At 45.8% G+C, this 15,052-nt stretch overlaps 1 protein-coding gene across 4 annotated transcripts in view; it reads right to left on the bottom strand.

Annotated features, from left to right (window-relative positions):
- Positions 1-2,750: 2,750 nt before the first annotated feature.
- PBX3 (PBX homeobox 3) overlaps positions 2,751-15,052 on the bottom strand; it is a 209,201-nt gene continuing 196,899 nt past the window's right edge. For 3 of the 4 annotated variants that reach the window (XM_034664528.1, XM_019796489.2, XM_034664529.1), the window contains exons 6-9: positions 9,304-9,469; positions 7,933-8,045; positions 7,072-7,161; positions 2,751-4,297 (exon numbers count right to left, since the gene is read on the bottom strand). In XM_034664528.1, the coding sequence (XP_034520419.1) occupies positions 4,205-4,297; positions 7,072-7,161; positions 7,933-8,045; positions 9,304-9,469 (462 nt within the window). In that variant the 3' untranslated portion in view covers positions 2,751-4,204. The remainder of the gene's footprint in view (positions 4,298-7,071; positions 7,162-7,932; positions 8,046-9,303; positions 9,470-15,052) is intronic. The other variant, XM_034664530.1, reaches the window with a different exon arrangement.

The following is a 15,052-nucleotide window of genomic DNA, read 5'->3' as shown; positions in this document are numbered from 1 at the left end:
GGGCCGGGGCTAAGCTGGACAGCACCTGGGACCTGCACTCACCCACGGGGCACAGGTGGGGCTCTGCCCGTAACAAAGTACATGCAGGACACGTGCCCCAGGGCCCGTGCTCAGCACTTCTCATTCATCATGACAGCTGCCCTCCGGGGTCCGTTTGCCTCCATTAGTTATGGTGCCAGGCCCGGCCGAGCCCCAGGACGTGGCTCTTCCTGTCCCTCATGCCCAACCCTGGGATCCATAGACACAGATAGGACCGCATAGAGCCTGTGACACACAGCTTGTACACACCGCAGGACTCATGTACTCAGGTGGCCCGGGCAATGAAAGCACAGGGGGGAGAGTTGCAAGCTCAGACGGGGGGAGGCGGATGACCCACCTTGTCCCCCAGAAGGGACCTCCCCCGGAGGCTGGTGGCCCAGGTTCACAGGAACATCTCTCCAACCCACTGCAAAGGGCTGCTGGGAGGGGTCACGTGGGGCTCTCACAGGCCATCAACCCCAGGCAGTTTCGTGGACAGGAGATCATGGACAGGTGGTATTAAATCTCGGAGCCTTGGATCCCCTATCACGTGGGGCTCCGTGGGCATGAAATAAGATGCTATACAGAAAGCACCTGGCCAAGGGCCGGTCTGCAGGAGGTGCTCAATAAGCTGCAGCTGTCAGCTCAGCAAATGCCGCTTGCTCATGGCACCAGCACAAGCTTCACGCCTAAACCACCACTCCACGTGGGAGACTTGTCCACACCCGAAGGGTGCTACTCTGGAACACTGCCTCTCCCGCTCCCACTTCTGGCCAGGGGGTGGCACTGGCCGCCGCTCGGTCTGGGGTTACAGGCAAGTTTCTAACTGAGTTTGCAAGGCCACGCAGCAGTGGTGCACACCACCAATCCCTGTCCAACACTAGCTGCTCAGGCGTTAAGGCTCCAGAAACTCGCGAACATACACGTATTCTCACTGGAACACACCTGTGCCCGTGAGCATCTAACTGCATTGTATGCGTGGACAGGCCCCTTGGTCTGTGATTGGGTGTGATTTTCTTTGATTGACCGCTGTTATTTTCTTTGGTCTTGTGAATGGGTTGTGGGATCCTCATTTCTCCACTCTTGGGGTTCAGAAACCTACCAACCTTTCTACTACGCACATGAGCATTTGCTTTCCGAACAAGGACCAGGCCCAAGATCTTAGCGTCTCAAGGGCTGGGGCCTGATTTCATTCATTTCTGGGTCCAACCCCTAACCCATTGCTTGACCAAGAAAAGGTTACCTGATGGAAATCCATCAGATGAATACATTTCACCCAATTTGGAGTGAGACATAAGAAACTTAGGGCCCAGGCCGTGCCCGTTTCCTTCCCTATGAAGTGAGGAGGCTTCTGCCCCCTAAAGACAAGCACAGAGGGGAAACATGAGTGCTCCTCACCCAGAACATAGGAAAGAGACTGGGATCTTAATTTAGGCCTCCCCAGGATAAAGCCTCAGGCTCCCCTATTTCCTTCCAGGGTTGCTCGTCCCCTTGTGAGTCTCTGGCAAGCGCTGATACGTGCCTCTTTCAACAGACTGGACTGACATAAAAGCTGAGACACTTCTTAGGAAGTGTGTGTTTCTGGATATTAAAGATATATTTGTACATACACGTGTCAGGATATTTTTGCAAAACTACACAGCATAGAGATTGTTTTATGTACAGAGATAAGAAAGGCTGACCGATAAGCTAATTTAATCATGCAAATAACTACTTAGCCACGGGAGAGATTCCTACAGGCAGGCTGAGAGCACACGTGAGGGAGGACAGCTTGGAGAGCAATCTATTTTATAAAGTTTACTCTCACGGTATAACCACATCAAGATTAATGGGAATGGTGGCCCTAGACCTTGTTTTGCCTGGCTCTACCAACTGAAATAGTAAAAGTTGTATTTATCATAGACAATTTGCTGCAACTGATTAACATTAATCTGATTTCCTGTGAGTCAGTTTCCTTGAGATATAGTAAACAGGCCAATTACCTGCTATCCACTTCTTTCATCATAAAGATTTAGGTATTCGCGACAGAGGTGTATGTAAACATATGGGACTCCTAGCTATTTTAACAAAACAAAAACAATGTTTGATCTAATTAAAGGATTTCTTGCTGGTCTAACATTTTATCAGTCTAGAGTTTTAAAGGGTATGTTTAGAGAGGGTGTGAAGCTTTTGGGGGTTTTTTCAGTGGCAATCTGAGGCTCACTCTTTTTCGAGGAACTCTTGCTTGTTCTTAACTGGTATCTCACAGAAGCTACGAAATGAAGTGAAGGTGACAAGACTGGTTACTCTTTTAATAAATTACAAAGAAATGTCTTTCTACCTAACGAGGGCCAGGGGCATCATCAGGTCAGGAGAGTGTGAGCTTCTGGGGCAGAGACCTGGGTTCAAAACGAGGCCCCTTGTTGTCAGAACTCTGTGACCTTGTGGCATTCAAGTAACTTGCATGAGCTTTACTTCCCTAATCTCTGCCAGCGGGGATGATACCTTCCTTGTGGGTTCTTAGAACACAGGGACCAAGGAAGGACGCATAACGGTCCAGGAGCTGGCCAGGAGCCCGCACAGAGACAGCAGTCTGTCAGGAGGGGCTCTTCCTCCAGTGCCTGCTTCCCTGTTATTTCCAAGTCCCTCTGTGACGGGGCCACGTGGACACGCCCCGGCCTGGTTCTGGGCAGGCTTTTTGCATTGCCTGCCCTGGCTGGCTCCCGTGGAGGTGGAGTTAAGACATTGCAACATTTAATCATGAAAGCAAAAAGTTTATTCATGTTTGAAACTACATAGAGCTACCACGAGGAAGACTTTTCAATCCAGGGTGTAATCCAGTTAGAAAGGAACACGAAACATTTTTAATACATTAGAATCACCGCCACAAATTATTTTCATGACTCAATCAGTTTCAGAATCGCATACAATACAAAAAGAGAGAAAGGAGAGGGAGCCCCAGCGCACAGGGTGAAATATACAGTACCGAATACTGGACTCTGAATGCATCACAATCGGCGCCGCTTTTTTTTCTTTTTTCTTTTTTGCATGGATTAGTAACAAGATGAAGAACATTCAAAATGCTTTCTCAGTATTTACAACAGTTCTACTGATCCTGTGTTCATTGAAGACCCAATGTTTCCACTCTCGGTTTTTTTAAAAGTTGCAAATGCAACCCTGATTTTTTTTTTTTCCTTTAAAAGATTACAATGTACATTACATTTTATGAAGGGAAACAAAGAGTTAATTACAGGATGCAAAAAGGTAAGAAAGAGACAAACTACAGCGTGAGTATTGTTCAGAGGTAGTAAAGTGAGCACTCTAAGCTACAGAACATGTTGAAATTCTATTGGTTTGTATGAGTTCGCATGAGGTAATAAAGCTGTGTTTTGATTGGTGAGATGTATAAATACTCTTTTGCTACACTATATACAACACTCCGGAGAGCAGGGCCCTTGGGGATGCCCAGAGGACGTAGCAAACCTTGACAAGCCCATGCAGCACGCAGCGCACACCGTACAACCCCAGACGGATCTCGTGTTCACCTCTATCAGCAGCAAGTATCTTCATCTCTCAGAACAATCTGGATCCATAATTTAATTACCGAGCAGACTCTGGGCACTGGTGCTTCCAGAGAGAGAAAAGATGCTACCAGTCTCTGATCTGATTATAACGTAAGAGATCGAAACACAAACGTGACCAGCAAGATTCTTAAACCATCGTTAACAGAGATAGCCAAACAGCTCCTTTATTCCAACCCCATTAGCGATATGAAAGAAAGACAATCAAAGTTCGCGATGGAAATATGCACGAAATTCAATTTAGGTGAGGTGAGTCTCTGCATCTGCTTTAACGATTGAGGTTTAGCATATATTGTACTTTTTACCCTTAAGGCCAAGTAATTGGCAACTGTGAGACCATTAATGTAAAATATTGATAATAAATTATGATAAAATAGCTACAGGACTGTCAACAATGTTAAATCTTGGCCTAATTGGATAAAGTGCTTTTTTAACATTGTGTGTTTTTAAGTATAAATACAAATGATTATGATTCCTTAAAAAACTGATTTACCAAGTTCTCTAATAAGACAAGGTTTTACAGTAAAGCTGTAGATGGTGGGCTACAAAAACGCTTTCCTTTTCCTCCTATTGCTCTGAATGCACTTATCGAGGCATGTCAGCTCAGGGAAAAGCGTTGCCAGAGATTAGTTAGAGGTATCAGAGTGCACGCTTCCCGGGCCTTCTGTAGGGGAAGTCACCGAAGACGGAGTTGTTGCGTCCTGCCAGCCTCCATTAGCCTGAAAGTAGAAACACAGTTCAACGGGTGCATGGCTCCATATTAATTCTACTCCCCAATTTAAAATACCCAGATGACAACATGAGAGCAAAGCTACATTAGCAGAATGTATTTTCTAAACCCACTTTGGCAGGAGTTTGAAGCATGTGTTAAAGTGGGATTAAATGCATGTAAAACAAATCCATCCCACCAAGTAAAGGCTTGGCAATAAATCAGCTCGCTGAAGGAGGGCTTCAGCGAGCCTCAAGCTGGCACGCGGCTCGGCCTTTGATTTGCTGCAGAAATAAGAGTGACTCGGAAAGAAATCTTTTAAGAAGGGAGCGGTGGAGAAGCTCGATGCGATGCCTCAGCCAGCCCTTGGGCTCCATGAAGTATAAACCAGCCCAGCTTCACCCTCGTTTCCACAGAGAAGAAGTTGCCCGCCCTCTTTCCACGCGTGCCTGGCTGCCAGCTACTGTAACCCTTGGAAAATGAAGGCCGGAATTTCCCTCCAAATGGCATCGTCCGGAACGAAAATGCATGAACCGCGGAGAAGCACACTATTCAAATCTGTATTCCAATTATCTCTAACTGGGGCTCCTACTCGGGCTGTTGCTACCGCTCTTCACAAGCCGCTGGCCCTTCCTGCCTCAGACCTGCACCGGCAGTAACAGTGCTCAGAAACAAATTCGCCTTATGTCCTGGCCTATAGAGGCAATTGCTGAAATCAATGTCTGATCAGATTTCTGCTGTGGCAGACAGCTTGTCGCTACATATTTTTATGTCAGTCAAGAAGAGGGAGGTGCTGGGCTTGTGAGTTGGGGAACATTGAGTGGAAGTGACGGGGCGGGCCTTTCTGGAGAGGAGGCGAGGGGGAGCTGGCTGACACCCAGCGCCTGCGGCTCCCACCAGCCTCCCGCTATGCTGCCCCCGGACCCGGACCTCCCACACCAGTGTCGGTGTGGGTCACGAGGTCCCCCTGCCTCCTTCACACCCGTCTGCAACTTCTTCCAAGAGTCCATCCAAAATGTCTTCTTGGAGGCCTGTGTCACTAGGGCTACCGGGAACTCCGCCTAGAGTCGCCGTTCAGCCCGGATGTGGCTATTTGGTGAGCTTCGTGCCTGGGGGGCATGTTCCCCTCTCCCACCATCGCTGTTCTTAGAGAGGGCCCTGTCTTCTGACTGACTGCACCGTGGGGCACGGAAGGCACCTTTCCTCCTTCTAGGACCGAGAGAAAGGGAGGGGAGGGGGCACCGCACAACCCCGCAGAGATGACCAGAGCCGAAGGGAAAAGGATTTTCCAGGCTTGAGGCATATCAAATTCCGGCTAGGAAGAAGATAATGCCGGCGATGCGTTTCCAAAGCCTCGGTTGTGCAGGTGGGATGGTGACATGCTCACATGTGTTGGTGGGACTCTAAGGCATCCCTTTCTCTACCTAAACGGTAAGCTGTTTTTACCCCTCAGGTAGGAAAATCTACTTAGAAAAAGAGAAACTCTTACACAGATACAAGTCTAAAGATATTCCATCTGAAGTAAACATCATTCCTCTTTTATCCAAATTTATAAACAACAAATGTACAATATTTTTACCCAGCGTGGCAGCTGGAGGAGAGGTTGTCAGCAAGCATTCTTTTTTTCAAAATAAATTAATCCTTCCTCTGGTGGTTTGAGATTATGCACTGTATTATACAACAGCGCCTTATCAAGCCTCATCAGTGAAGATGGAATTCATGTCTGTAAAATGCTGCAGGCAATCACGGTTTCATATTTTATCATGTTGATAAGGATATCGCACATTCTCTGAAGCATTTCAAAACACTTAAATGAAAAAGGAGAAATGCAACTAAAAGGCTTTTTATATGGTTTGTTGTGGGTTATTATGAGTTATTTATAAACCCAAAAAGAAAGATTTGACATTTCAAATGTAAAAGATTTGAGTGTTTAATGGTCCTTTCTTCCCTTTACAATTGAACGTCCTCAATCACTTTTTCAATCATTAATATTTACTCTCACGGCAAGCCAAGGCCCTAAAAAGGGAGAATTTTGTCCACTTTCCCCCTGACTCTACCCCCTTCCTTTGGGCAGTTCGTTTCCTCCCTAAGACTGGAATCCCAGATTCTGTCCCCTACTGCCCTCCCCAGCTCCACCCTGATGACCCAACTCCCCCTCCTTCCCGCCCCTGGCTCCCTTGGCGGACCTGTGCATTCTGCCGTTTTCTATCCATGTCAGTGTGGGGTAAAAGTAAAGTTTTGGTGAATTGGTTACCCAAGCTAAAATGATTTCCTCCATAAATAAACAAAATTGAGAGCCCACTAAAACTGCTAAACATGTTTCACATCCCACGTGGACAATGCAGCCAGCTTGCTCTTAAGAACAGGATTCTTTGTTTAGCTTGGTCTGTTGATCTGTCTGGGGCCCTCCAAGGTTGTCCCCTTCACTTGGGCTGTGTTTGGGAATGTTTCCTGCTGCTTGATTCTGAGATAAATGACCTGCTTTTCACCATCTCCCTAGAACATAGCACGGCCAGTAGGAGAAGGCATCTTAACAGGCTGATGTTTGAGTCCCTATTGTTGACAGAACACCAGCCACTCTGGGCATCTGTGAGGACTTTGAAGGACATCTGGGTAACATTAAGTGTTTAGGTTCATAAAATAAAAGTGCAGTAAAAATGGTGCCTTCCCCACCTGCCAACAAGATGAGAAGCCAAGTCAAATGGCCATTAATTTATTTATTAGTCGCTGTTTACCTGACGCTGTTCCTACAGCTCTCTGAATCTGGTTGCCCAGGGTACTCACATTTAAATTATGTGGACTGTACAGTGAGTTTCCTCCAAGGCCATCACTGTAGCCTCCCGTCTGATTGATAACATGACGGAGGGTATCCACCTAGAAGTGAGACGAAACAAAATTCATCATCCCAAATCTATTAAAACATCATCATTTACAAAAGGAAACAATTTGAATTATGTGTGCCACGAGGGTTTGGCATCTTCAATGAAAGACAAATTTATCAATCAAATGTGACTGGCAGAATTTCAACAATTCTTTGCATATTTAAACTCACGCATCTTTGTTTTTCACGCCACAGCCAAACAATAACATCTTCATGGCAATGCGAACTTTTCGTCTATGTCAACGAAATGTGTGTGGCGGTGGGTGAAAGCTCCTTATAAATATGTGTACTGGATCGACCTCTCACGCACGCACGCACGCACGCCTAAACACACACACACAAGTAGTTGCTCTCAATTAAGAGGATGAGAAAATATACTTAAGAACTCAGGTTTGGTTTTCTTTTTTGTTCTGACTTTAAAAATTTCAGAAATGAAACAGTAATATGTTTTTAAACCATACACACACTGGCACACACAATTTGTTGCTGTTGCTGTTGTTGCAAAAGTAAGATGCGCCCAACCCTCTCCATGAGCTCAAGCCAGAGCCGAATGCATTCACAAAGTTTATCAGGTTTGAATCATCAAAAGTCACTGTTCACTTGACTTCTCATTAAATTAATGGTGGGGCAGATGGGTCACACTTGGAAGCACCCAGCACAGGTTCTGCATGGATGTGCAGACCACTTCCATGGGGTAAGAGTATGGAGTTTTGAGCCCAAACCCTACCCTGCCAGAAAGGCCCCGGTTGGGGCATTTCTCCTACCTGTGATTGCACATTGGCTCCGACTTGGGACCCTTGGTAAGAATCCCCATTCAGATTCTGCATGTTCATGAACATGTCCCCAGAATTTGGGAGGTTAAAAGAACCAGAAGAACCTGGAAAGGAAAGAGTTAAGTAGCTGAATAACAGAGAGCTACACACATAATCCTCAAAGACCGAGAGGCAGGGAGAGGTGAAAAGGTGCAGAAGGGAAAGGTTGTATACAACATAAAGCATTTCCAGCTCTAAGAAGATGGAGAATCCCTCCAAAGAGGTAGGTCCTGTGATTCATTTTGCAGCTAGGAAAGTCCTACCAATGGGGAAGCCCAAATAAGAAACAAAGAGGGAATCCAAGTAAACAGAAAAACACCCAGCAGCTGGCCTGGAGCCACCCCCTTGCTGGCATGTGTCTCTAGGACTCGGTCATTAAATGAGTTCACCATCATTAACTGTCATGGTGGACAATTATGAGGAGAAGAAACATTTTTCAGAAGCTCTTTCTTACCATACCTTCTACCCAACTTTCATCTGTTCATGTTTCACTCAAAAGAACAGGGGTGAGGGGTCTGGGGCAAGGGAGATGATGGGAGAGAGGGCGGGAGAAAGATAACAAAATAAAGAAACAAAATCCCTCAGTTTCTGAATTTTTAAAGATATATTTAAAAGATTTCCTTAGAGAAGCACCTTGAATTGCTTCCCGAGTCCGTCTGCCTGGGCTAGCTGCACATTGTTCATGGTTACTCAAGTTCCCTGTCATTTTCAGATGTTTCTAACTCCATCACAAATGTCACATAAAACGTGGCCCGAAGGTACCACGATATTGCAGATACCGCATCCGTGTACTGGGTGTCACCGCCCTCAGGGCTAACCACCTACCAAGTCAGCACAGGTGCTGAAGCCATGCCAAGAAGGACAGCAGACTGGGGTCTGCAGCTATAGTGGGTGGAACGCACTGCTGTACCCCAACACTCTAGTGTCATTACGCACTGCCACAGGTCACCTCCCCACTTCTGCTATTTCCTTCATTCTTTGACAGGCCACTATGGACCTTAAAGTGATACATGGAACAATAGAGTTAAAATAATTATTAGTGATAGCACTTTGCATAACTGCTGAATTAAAAACCACTATTAAGTGTACATAAAGGTTCCAGAATCTACTAGTTGTGAGTAGCACTCGTTATGAACAGGGGGTTTACAGACTCTGGCCATCAACGCATGCGCCTGGCCCTAGAATAAGCCCTCATTTTAATATAAATCTTCCTTTATAACTCCACTGGGTCCTCAGTATGGCTCCCGTGTCCCGGCCTGTGGGACAAGGTTTCGCGGCACAAGGCTGCCTGGGCCGCGTAGGGAGCCAGCGGCCGGTACGCACCGGAGTTTGGCGTGGTGGGCGAGTTGGTCTGGTTGTTCTGCACGGCTGCGGCTACGGCGTGCGCGGCCGTCACGGCTGTCTTTGCGGCATAGAGGTTGGCTTCTTCCTGAAACTTGCCGATATTCTTCTTGTACCTGATTCGTTTGTTGCCAAACCAGTTGGATACCTACAAAGTGCAGAGACATGAGTGAAGGGGAAGAGAGGTCAAAGGGCGAAAAAGAGTCAGACTTCCAATGATCACTGTTGGACACCAAGGGGACACCTTGGGAGACATCAGTTCTTAGCTTGCAGTCACAGCCCGTGGATAACGCATCACGGTTTTTGGGGTTTGCTTTTGCTGTTTGCAACCTCGACGCTCAGAATAACACCACTTCTTGGAATTAGCCACAGTAACACTAAAAAGGACGGGAGCACTGTTCATAAAAAGAATTCAGTTGGTATATACTAATTGGTATATAAGTGATCAGTCCCCCTGAAAGTGGCTGAAAAACTAAAGGGAACATTTGTTAAACTTGGTAAATAATAAATTTTTGTGAAGGAATGACTTCTTCTTTTTGGATCTGGAACGATTTTGGCAGTTGGACAGTAGAATCGTGTTTGGTCTGCTGAAAAGAGTAACATCAATTAATAATGGATGAACAATCCCTTTGTCTCCTGTCTCAGAAGGTTCTCTGTGTCGGCCAAGGTGGCTGCTGAGGCTCGGCCAGTTACCACAAGAGAGAGTCACAACTTGAAATTCAAGGAATTCCAATAAGGTCAAATGCAAATACAGGGGAGCAGCTCTGATTTCATCAGGTGGAATATACTTATGTCTTTTACACACTACTTATGATGTCAGCTCGTGCAAATGGACGAGATTTCTGAAGAGGAACTTGGCAACAGGAAGATTTCATCACATTTCACTGACAGCCAAACTTGACTCATTGCTCATAGTTACGTGACGTGTTCAGGCACCTGGGGCCGAGCTATATAAAGAAACGAAAACCCACGCAGCAGGTTATAAAGAGGCGCCCGCCTGCTATATAAAAGGCTCTGACCTCCCTTTTGTTAAAGTAACAGTTTAAAAATACTCTTCAATAATTTCTTAATAATCTGTCGAAGGGGCATGTTGCTGTGGTATCAGGCTGGGTGGGTCACTGTTTTATTCCGAACAGTTACTCAGAGGCCTTGAGGAAAAATAAGGAGTGGTATGAGCCCTCCAACCCAATTTACACGAGTGGGCATGCTTACTGACCTTCTCTGCCAAGAGTTTAATTGCTTTGGAAATAGAACTCTCATTCTTCAACCTATGGCACTCATCCTTCCAGAAGAAGCCAGAGAACCCTGGCAAGGAAGCCACATGAGGAAGACAATGTTGGCCTTGCTGCTGCCCACATGCTGTCTCATACTGGGGAATCACTGTATGCATACATACACACACGCAGGCACACTCACTAGGATCCTTGCAGCAACTGTGAGCACAGGTCATCAGACAGAAACAAGCCAAAACTCATCAGGAATTAATATGCTACAGATCAGGACTTCCTAGCCGTTTCTGTTCCACTATCATGCCCCCCCACCCCTTACAAACTGCATATATCACATACTTCCTTCATATCAAATAGTAGTGGTTATAACTTCCATTCGATGACTCTCTCCTACATGTCAAGCATTACGCAGAGCCCTTTGCTTACCTTTTTCTCATTTAATCTTAATCTCAAGGGCTAGGTGGCTGACTGACGTGGTTATACAGGTGTAACACCCATCCCAAATCAATGACCTTTTCTCTTTCCTTCTTTGATCTTTCAGCAGTGTCTGATATGCCAGGGTATGTGTGTGTGTTCTCCAACACTCAGCTCTTGCCCTCTTCTCTCTTCTCCTTGAGCAATCTTACCCATATTAATGATTTCAATCATTGTCTCTCTGTGGATGGCTCCCAGATTTCCATCTCAAGCCCTAAATTCTATGAAGAATTTCGGTTCTTGATTTTGAAGATGTTAACATATAAGTGTTTTGCCACAACCTCCAACACAATAGGTCTAAAATGGAATTCACGTGTCCTCTAAACCTGCACCTCCTTCTGTTTTCTCTTTGTGTTCACAGCACCTCCACCTCGAGGGACGTGGTACTTCCTACCTTACAAAGTCCCTGATTCCACCGTTGCACAATTCTATCGGATATTCAGCTCTCTATTCGGAACTAAGCTCTGGTTCCCTCTCATTTCTAATCATCGGCCTTAGTTCCAACACGTAGATGGTGATAATATTAGGTTCTCAAACAGCCTTGAGGGACTGAACCCCGCTAGGCCACTGGCCTTCTCTGCCCTCCTTTCTTTGAGCCCCATATGCGTGGGGGAGGAGCACATGAGCATTGAGATGGATGTGGCAGTGGGAGGAAGAGCCAGGAGAGTGTACAGGTGAGGAGACAAAGAAGACCAGACCCAGGCAGAGCAGTAGTCATGGAGAGAGCAGCTATCGTGGGGAGGCACTGGCAGAATTTGCCACAGACCAGTGGTAGAGGTTGGGGGAGAGGGAGAAGCCAGAGATGAATTGGGGGCAGAGCTGATGTGGGGCCCAGGCCTCCAAGAACATAGAGACGGATGCTCTGGGAGGGATTCTGGCAGCAGAAGAAGTCAACCTCAGTGACTGTCAGGATCCATTCCCAGACCAGAATTATAGGACTCTAAAAACAAAAGTTCTGACTCAAGATTGAAAAAGGACCATAAACGTATCCGTTCTGATTCTGCTGGTTAAAGCAAGTTCTCTCAGTCACTACCTCATGTTTCATAAGCACGTTCTCAGCTCAGGAGGCAGACCCAGAGAGTCGGTTCGCAAAAAGCTCCTTCAAGTATACATCACTCTAGTTTGTCTGAATAAGACTGGCAGGCCTTCAAAGAGTTAAATATTGAATATATCTACAGTGCAAAGGGAGATATTCCTGGTTGAGAGGGAATTTGGCATTTCTTAAGTATAATTAATGAAAATTCCCCAACTCTGAATTTAGCAACAAAGGCCCATCTTAGAATTCTCCTCTTCTAAACAATTCTCTGTTGGATTCCGTACTTTGTAGTTAATATTACCTTGACAATCAGAGAAGCTATAATACATTAATGAAAGCTAGCCTGGAAAATCAGATTACAGCTTTATTAACAGTTTCATAATTGAGGAATCTCTGTACCACTGAAGGGTCTCATCTCTAGATATGCAAGAATCCTGTGTTTATGCATACCCCTGGACCAATCAAACAACAGTCATCACTAATAAAGGTTTATTTAATTCTCACAGTAAAATTTTAATATCACCAGCAGCCTGGGGAAGCTTTAGCAAGTGGATTTGCTTGACATCAGATCGTTTCTATTCTGCTAGTCCCAATACTTCTTAATCTTTAATATCAAGGCAATTAAAATTAATGGCCACTCATCCGAAGCTACTGTGGGCAGTGTTTCCTTGACACCAATTGTTTGATGGGATTACCTAGAGGTTAAACTAACAAGCAAGGTTTAATTGGAAGCAACGAAAGAAGCAGTGATCATACGTTCTGTTTAACCTGCATAACCACATCTAAATGAATATCTAAAAATGTTAACCTATTTCTCAAATTAAAATATGCACGTCACATTCTGAGATCGCAGATTTGGGTACTGTAGCAATCAGCTATTAAGACCATGCCGCTGCAACTAAGATCAGTGTAATTAATGTATGAATCGACACCTAACCTCGGGAATTTCTGTCACCTTTTAAAAACAGATGGGCACAATTCATTGCAAATGAATCTCCAGCCTCACCCTGTAGGAAGCACTAAAAGCTACGGATCCCACGCGTCCCTCCTACATGCTTCTCACAGTAGAGCCAGCCGTACACACGGGACAGTGAGCAGAGCAGAGCCCGGCCTGTCTCTGAACCGGAATGGTCTGTGGGTTGGTCCCAGAATTGAAACACAGAGGCAGGAAACTGGTGGAGAGAAAGGGAATATGCTGTCCTGTGCTTCTCTTTTGAGCCACATATAGAGGATTCATGACTCTGGACTGTGCAGAAGGAGAAGGGCCAGGCAAGATTTTAAGATCAATTAAAAAATGAGAAAAAAAGAGAGAGAAAATAAAAATACAAGTCCACTCCTCCTTCTACTCATGTTCACTGCTATCAGCCCCCTGATGTGAGCCTTTGGCAACTGGGGAAATAAGTAAAGAACATTCTGCAGGCTGCTGATTTTCTGGAGCCCTTCTGCAAGGCCAGGAAGTGGCCAGAAAAGCTTCCAGTCTCACCCATTTACTAGAGCCATGCATTTCCCTAACTCAATCCAGCAGCAGACTCTTAATCAGTATTACAAAGTCAAATGTTTTTATATACAGAATCTAAAAAACAGACAACCTCATCGAATTGTTTGGTATGTTAATGATTTGGCCCATGCCAGTTATCTGATGACTGTCACCTGTTGCTATCACCCATGTTATATTGACCAAGGAGCAAGAGAGCCAGACTACACGTGTTGCCCAAAATCAGACAGCAAAGTGTGACAGATCCAGATTTCAACACCAAGGTTCCCCATCAATTTTTTCCTCTTTTATATCAATTGGGATGTTTACTTAGTATCTATTATGGTCAATACTGTACTATGTGCCATGAGGAGACAAAAGAACAAATAAACATGTACCTCTACCTACCCAGAACTTGCCATCTGATTATAAAACGATGCTAGACATGCAAAACAATTCGCAAAAATCGCAGGATGGCGGTGCTCACACGCCCAGCTGTACAGTACAGACTCTATGTGCAGCAGGGACCTGGAAGGGGAGAAGTGCCAGCAGGTCTGGGAAGTCGGAGAAGACTTCTGAGCGAAGGTGGGGTTCTTTTTTTTTTTTTTAAAGATTTTATTTATTTATTTGACAGAGATAGAGATAGCCAGCGAGAGAGGGAACACAAGCGGGGAGTGGGAGAGGAAGAAGCGGGCTCATAGCAGAGGAGCCTGATGTGGGGCTCGATCCCATAACACTGGGATCATGCCCTGAGCCGAAGGCAGACGCTTAACCGCTGTGCCACCCAGGCGCCCCAAGGTGGGGTTCTGAACTGGACTCAGCTTCAACTCAACTCAACACTATTTTTACTGAGACTGCTTATTTCAGAGGCACAAGCCTCTAGAAGCTCTTTGACCCAAACAACAGAGTAGTGAGAGAGGAAGGAGAATCCATTCTAAAGGAAAAGAGGAACGGAGATCCAAGGAGTGTTTCTGAAAGATGTGACTTCGGAGTGGAGGCCTAATAAGAGGGGACCATTCCCACCGGGGAGAATGAGGGCACAGTGAGGGGCAGGGTTAGGCACGGCTACCAGGGGATGGGTGCGCGTAAAGGCACCTGAAGGAGCAGCAGGCTCTGGGCTCTGGCTACCGACCAGGACAAGGGAGAACGTTCTAGGCAAGGGAAAGCCTGAAGAGGCGCCCCACAGGCCATCTCACCCCTCCCTTCTGCAAGGCCTCACTAAGTGGAAGAGAAGTGGAGGGAAGAAGAAGGCTGAGCCTGAGATTTCTGGGAAGTGTAGTGGGGAATGGGTTCAAGTGAGGACAGCTGAGGCCAGGGGAGGCAGCCTTCCCAGCGGGGTACCTGTCCTGTGACAGTGGGCAGCATACTTTTTGCTGGAATATTCACTAAAGAAATTTTGAATAATCAGGTATTTTGTTCCCACATATTTTGTCCTTTGCACATTTTTGAAGTCGGCATCTACAATTTTTCATTATAAGTTTATACAGTTGTAAACAATGTTATTTCAGTATGTCATAA

This window comes from Ailuropoda melanoleuca, chromosome 7 (genome assembly GCF_002007445.2).
Source record: "Ailuropoda melanoleuca isolate Jingjing chromosome 7, ASM200744v2, whole genome shotgun sequence".
NCBI lineage: Eukaryota > Metazoa > Chordata > Mammalia > Carnivora > Ursidae > Ailuropoda > Ailuropoda melanoleuca.
Note: the sequence above shows the minus strand (reverse complement) of the source record. Positions and strands in the feature narration are given on the sequence as shown.